Below are 6,514 nucleotides of genomic sequence, written 5' to 3'. Positions count from 1 at the left end.
TTAAAATGAGCTCTTATTATATGTTTTGGTGATTCATTTGTTTAATAAAGCTCTTTGTGAACACAGTGTCTTTTTTACTACGCCTCACACCTACAAATTAAATAAAAAAGCCAGAGTATAAGTACAAAAATCCTCATTTACTACCAAATAATTATGATTTTGGTACCATTTAAGGTGATAAATGTAAAAAAAAATTGTATGTGAATTTCATATATTGTCATGTATGAGTAGCAATTTTTTCCCTGCATCCATCCCTCTGGGTACACACACGCGCACACACACACACACACACACACACACTCACAACATTTCCATTAAAAATATCAATCCAGAAGTATTTGATAGTGTCTATGGTATAATTGTTATATTATTATTGATGCATTAATGTGTCCCTCACTGTAATATTGCAGCTGGTAAATTACGGGTTTATTTTTATGAATTCTTTAAACTGATAGGAATTTCTCTAGTGTAAAGTTAGCATTGTAAAAATAAATAAAACATCATTCTTTTGATTTTCATATGTGATGTTATCCAGGTCCCGCCCACTCTGATCCCTGATTGGCTGTCGCGGTTTCCTCTCAGCAGCTGATTGGCTGTTTCCGCGTTTGAGTGTATTCCGGAGCAGAAACAGGAAACAGACCGTTGCTAAACTGTTGCTAAAGGATGTATTTAATGTTTATTTTCTGAGCTGTTGATTGTTTAACTGATTTTATTTGGCCATGAGAAGAGTCACACTGTTTGTCAACGGAACCTCCTCAAATGGAAAGGTAAGCTGTGGCCATAGACTGTAGCCTATAAATACATAAATATAGATGTGTTTGGTTAGCATGCTGCTAAAAACAAAAACGGCTACGTAAGCTTTTCAGTCTGTTTTTTTACACATGTGGAAAATATGCTGTTTTGTTTCATTTATTTCTCAGGTGGTGGCTGTGTTCGGCTCTCTGGAGGATCTTCTGTCCGCTGCCAGCTCTAAACTGGGCATCAAAGTCTCGCGAGTTTACAACGAGAACCGCGGCCTGATAGACGACATCACTTTGATCAGGTGAGGAGCTGTCAATCAAAAATCAGACTTCAGTTCCACCTGGAGTAAATTCACAAGCTACCCTGCAGTATACAAAGTCATTCAAACTAGCTGCACCTTTACCAGCTTTGAGAACACTTTCATGATCAATCATTATAAAACATATCATATATATTATTCTGAAATGGACCAATCTGCACAATGACTACTTTTACTGTCGCTACTTTAACTATATTTTGATGATACTACTTTTCTACTTTCACTTGAGGAACATTTTGAATGCAGTACTTTTACTGAAACAGAGTATTCCTACACTCTGGTACTTCTACTTTTACTCAAGTACAAGATCTGAGTACTTCTACTTTTACTCAAGTACAAGATCTGAGTACTTCTACTTTTACTCAAGTACAAACCTGAGTACTTCTACTTTTACTCAAGTACAAACCTGAGTACTTCTACTTTTACTCAAGTACAAGATCTGAGTACTTCTACTTTTACTCAAGTACAAGACCTGAGTACTTCTACTTTGACTCAAGTACAAGATCTGAGTACTTCTACTTTTACTCAAGTACAAGATCTGAGTACTTCTACTTTTACTCAAGTACAAGACCTGAGTACTTCTACTTTGACTCAAGTACAAGATCTGAGTACTTCTACTTTTACTCAAATACAAGATCTGAGTACTTCTACTTTTACTCAAGTACAAGATCTGAGTACTTCTACTTTTACTCAAGTACAAGACCTGAGTACTTCTACTTTGACTCAAGTACAAGATCTGAGTACTTCTACTTTTACTCAAGTACAAGATCTGAGTACTTCTACTTTTACTCAAGTACAAGATCTGAGTACTTCTACTTTTACTCAAGTACAAGATCTGAGTACTTCTACTTTTACTCAAGAACAAGACCTGAGTACTTCTACTTTGACTCAAGTACAAGATCTGAGTACTTCTACTTTTACTCAAATACAAGATCTGAGTACTTCTACTTTTACTCAAGTACAAGATCTGAGTACTTCTACTTTTACTCAAGTACAAGATCTGAGTACTTCTACTTTTACTCAAGTACAAGATCTGAGTACTTCTACTTTTACTCAAGAACAAGACCTGAGTACTTCTACTTTTACTCAAGTACAAGATCTGAGTACTTCTACTTTTACTCAAGTACAAGACCTGAGTACTTCTACTTTTACTCAAGTACAAGATCTGAGTACTTCTACTTTTACTCAAGTACAAGATCTGAGTACTTCTACTTTTACTCAAGTACAAGATCTGAGTACTTCTACTTTTACTCAAGAACAAGACCTGAGTACTTCTACTTTGACTCAAGTACAAGATCTGAGTACTTCTACTTTTACTCAAATACAAGATCTGAGTACTTCTACTTTTACTCAAGTACAAGATCTGAGTACTTCTACTTTGACTCAAGTACAAGATCTGAGTACTTCTACTTTTACTCAAGTACAAGATCTGAGTACTTCTACTTTTACTCAAGTACAAGATCTGAGTACTTCTACTTTTACTCAAGTACAAGACCTGAGTACTTCTACTTTTACTCAAGTACAAGATCTGAGTACTTCTACTTTTACTCAAGTACAAGATCTGAGTACTTCTACTTTTACTCAAGTACAAGATCTGAGTACTTCTACTTTTACTCAAGAACAAGACCTGAGTACTTCTACTTTTACTCAAGTACAAGATCTGAGTACTTCTACTTTTACTCAAGTACAAGACCTGAGTACTTCTACTTTTACTCAAGTACAAGATCTGAGTACTTCTACTTTTACTCAAGAACAAGATCTGAGTACTTCTACTTTAACTCAAGTACAAGACCTGAGTACTTCTACTTTTACTCAAGTACAAGATCTGAGTACTTCTACTTTTACTCAAGTACAAGATCTGAGTACTTCTACTTTTACTCAATGTTATAATCCCATGGTTCTGATAGTAATCCTGTTTGTTCCTGCAGAGACGATGATGTTCTGTACGTCTCAGAGGAAGACCCGTCTGAAGGTACGTTTATTCATAATCTCTAAAATAGTAGAAGCCCTAAAACCAAATAAAAAGAGGCGTGTCTCTGGGTCACATGACATGGAAGCTATTGGGATTGTTCCTGCTACTTCTCCATATAGAGTGGCGAAGTCCCTCCCCTTCCGGGGGACCTCCATGGGACCTTATTTCGGAAAAAGTATGCATTGAAGTCAATGGAGAGAGAAAGATTATCTTTCGATCCCGTTTGAATTGAGCCACGAATTACACATATGATGTTTGTCAATTTAAAGGTAGGGTAGGTACATTTGAGAAACCGGCTCGAGATACACTTGTTGTTATATTCCATGGAATGCTCTTAACATCCCGATAGCAATGAATATCTGAAGTGCTTTGACAACAAATCCATAAACAAATATCATCTGTGGAAGCTGTAGTACTGTAAAAAGCACGACCAATCATCTGAGCCGGCCCGGCTAAAATAACTGGACGGCCTACCTGCCTGTCAGCCTTCCATCTGTGCACAAACTGATCTTGTGCCCTCATTGGTCATGTGCGCGTTCGTGTGTGTTGGAGGAGGGGCTCTGTGAGGAAGTGGCAGATTTTCTCCGGTTGTGTATTTTCAAATTCTAGCGATCTCGAGCCGGTTTCTCAAACGTACCTACCCCACCTTTAACAGATAATTTTACAAGTCAAACAAATAAAAAGTGTCGTAAAACTGTGAAGTAACACTTTCTTTGTGTGAAACCGCTCAATGAACTCCATCTCCCGTCTCGCACCACACACCCAGACAGCCGTCACGTTGGCACGTTTCACTTCTTTCTTTCAGAATGAGGCGGAAAGTATTAAAAGAGGTGAAAATCACTCCAAGTCTGGGCATGTTGAGAGCTGTACATACACACAAGGGGAGTGAGTCGGTTCCTAAGAGCCAGCATGCGGGACCGGGACTCTGGGATTTGTAGTCTTTCTAGTTGCGTATTTTTCATAGTCTTATATTTCAACAGTTTTACGACAAACTGTGACTTTTTTGACATGGAAATTATTATTTAAGATTGACAAACATCATATGTGTAATTCATGGCACAATTCAAACGGGATCGAGAGATAATCTTTCTCTCTCCATTGACTTCAATGCAAACTTTTTCCGAAATAAGGTCCCATGAGTCGGAAGTAGATGGAAGTAGACTCTCTATACATATTGACATACCTACCAGTGTAGTAATACATGCTGTATTGATTTTTTTTATGTCACATGACACCGAAGCTTTAAAAAAAGAAATAATCTCATACCTAATCTTTACCTGTGTCACCTGCACCTGTATCACCTGTACCTGTATCACCTGTACCTGTATCACCTGTACCTGTATCACCTGCACCTGTATCACCTGCACCTGTATCACCTGCACCTGTATCACCTGTACCTGTATCACCTGTACCTGTATCACCTGTACCTGTATCACCTGTACCTGTATCACCTGCACCTGTATCACCTGTACCTGTGTGCAGACCCTCAGGATGACCTCACTGACCCTGAGAAGGATCAGACTCACACCGATTGGCTGACGCTCAATGTGGGCGGGCGCTGCTTCACCACCACCAGGTAGAGATACTGCTGTGTTCCTAACGGAGCTTAAAGATATGCAAACACACACTGCTTTATTCATAGCTGTGTGTGTGTGTGTGTGTGTGTGTGTGTGTGTGTGTGTGTGTGTGTGTGTGTGTGTGTGTGTGTGTGTGTGTGTGTGTGTGTGTGTGTGTGTGTGTGTGTGTGTGTGTGTGTGTGTGTGTGTGTGTGTGTGTGTGTGTGTGTGTGTGTGTGTGTGTGTGTGTGTGTGTGTCCTCAGGAGTACGCTGGTCAGTAAAGAGCCAGAGAGCATGCTGGCCCACATGTTCAGAGAGAAAGGTGAGGCATCTTTTTATCCTACAGATAAATGGTTTATTTCTTTGTTATCTCCACGTTGTTGTTGTTGTTATTATTTACTCTCTTTCTGCGTGTGTTTATGATCCAGATGTTTGGGGGAATAAACGAGATTCCAAAGGAGCGTTTCTGATCGACCGCAGCCCGGATTACTTTGAACCCATTCTGAACTTCCTGAGACACGGACAGCTGATCATCAACGAGGGCATCAACCCACTGGGTACACACACACACACACACACACACACACACACACACACATGCACACACAGGAACACACACACACACACACACACACACACACACACACACACACACACACACACACACACACACACACACACACACACACACACACATGCACACACAGGAACACACACACACACACACACACACACACACACACACACACACACACACACACACACACACACACACACACACACAGGAACACACACACACACACACACACACACACACACACATGCACACTCAGACACACACACACACACACACACACACACACACACACACACAGACACACACACACACACACACACACACACACACACACTTGAAGGTGTAAAATGAGATAGAGGTAGACATTTTCAGGTTTGTTTCTCTGCAGGTGTTCTGGAAGAGGCTCGTTTCTTCGGGATCGAACAGCTGGCAGAGCAGCTGGAGACCCTCATCAAGGTGTGTGTGTGTCTGTGTGTGTGTGTGTGTGTGTGTGTTTTGTGTGTGTGTGTGTAATAGAGTGTTTTTCCAGCTGTGTGACATGACGTGTGTGTGTGTGTGTGTGTTCAGTCCTCTCAGCCTCCTCTAGATCACTCTCCTCTGAGTCGTAAAGAGTTCATCAGATATCTGCTCGCCACCACCACCAAATCAGAGCTGCGCTGCCAGGTACACACACACACACACACACACACACACACACACACACACACACACACACACACTTGTATAAACCCTCCTAAATAGAGAAGGGCAATATGATGTTACCTAGAGATTCTGCAATAACGTTTTTGCCGCAGTGATTACGATCGTATTTTGGCCTAATTGGTTTGTTGTGTGTGTGTGTGTGTGTGTGTGTGTGTGTGTGTGTGTGTGTGTGTGTGTGTGTGTGTGTGTGTGTGTGTGTGTGGGTGTGTGGTGTGTGTGTGTGTGTGTGTGTGTGTGTGTGTGTGTGTGTGTGTGTGTGTGTGTGTGTGTGTGTGTGTGTGTGTGTGGTGTGTGTGTGTGTGTGTGTGTGTGTGTTTTGTCTCTCAGGGTCTGAACTTCCACGGGGCGGATCTATCTCGTCTGGATCTGCGCTACATCAACTTTAAGATGGCCAATCTGAGCGGAGCCAACCTGAGCCACGCTAACCTGAGCGGAGCAAATCTGGAGCGAGCCGACCTGTCGCTGGCCTGCCTCGACGTGAGACTCACTGCTCAGGAACTAGTTGATGCTCTGTATGTGATGACTCCTTCCATTCTGGAGAGGATCACACATACATGGATCCTGAGATTGAAACTCAAGCCGGGGTCCAGGGATTATTAACATTTTTAAGTATTCAGAAAAGTCAGGATTTGAGAAAAGTCAGGAT

General features: G+C 41.1%; 1 protein-coding gene across 1 annotated transcript in view; it reads left to right on the top strand.

Moving 5' to 3' along the window:
- The first annotated feature begins 527 nt into the window (after window positions 1-527).
- kctd9b (potassium channel tetramerization domain containing 9b) overlaps window positions 528-6,514 on the top strand; it is a 9,864-nt gene continuing 3,877 nt past the window's right edge. The window contains exons 1-9 of the mRNA XM_034130785.1: window positions 528-767; window positions 921-1,042; window positions 2,989-3,032; window positions 4,515-4,608; window positions 4,853-4,911; window positions 5,018-5,146; window positions 5,555-5,622; window positions 5,734-5,829; window positions 6,196-6,345. Coding sequence (XP_033986676.1) covers window positions 720-767; window positions 921-1,042; window positions 2,989-3,032; window positions 4,515-4,608; window positions 4,853-4,911; window positions 5,018-5,146; window positions 5,555-5,622; window positions 5,734-5,829; window positions 6,196-6,345 — 810 coding nt within the window. The 5' untranslated portion in view covers window positions 528-719. The remainder of the gene's footprint in view (window positions 768-920; window positions 1,043-2,988; window positions 3,033-4,514; window positions 4,609-4,852; window positions 4,912-5,017; window positions 5,147-5,554; window positions 5,623-5,733; window positions 5,830-6,195; window positions 6,346-6,514) is intronic.

The sequence above is a fragment of the Trematomus bernacchii genome, unplaced genomic scaffold (assembly GCF_902827165.1).
Source record: "Trematomus bernacchii unplaced genomic scaffold, fTreBer1.1, whole genome shotgun sequence".
NCBI lineage: Eukaryota > Metazoa > Chordata > Actinopteri > Perciformes > Nototheniidae > Trematomus > Trematomus bernacchii.
The sequence above is the reverse complement of the archived record's forward strand: the minus strand, read 5'-3'. Positions and strand labels throughout refer to the sequence as shown.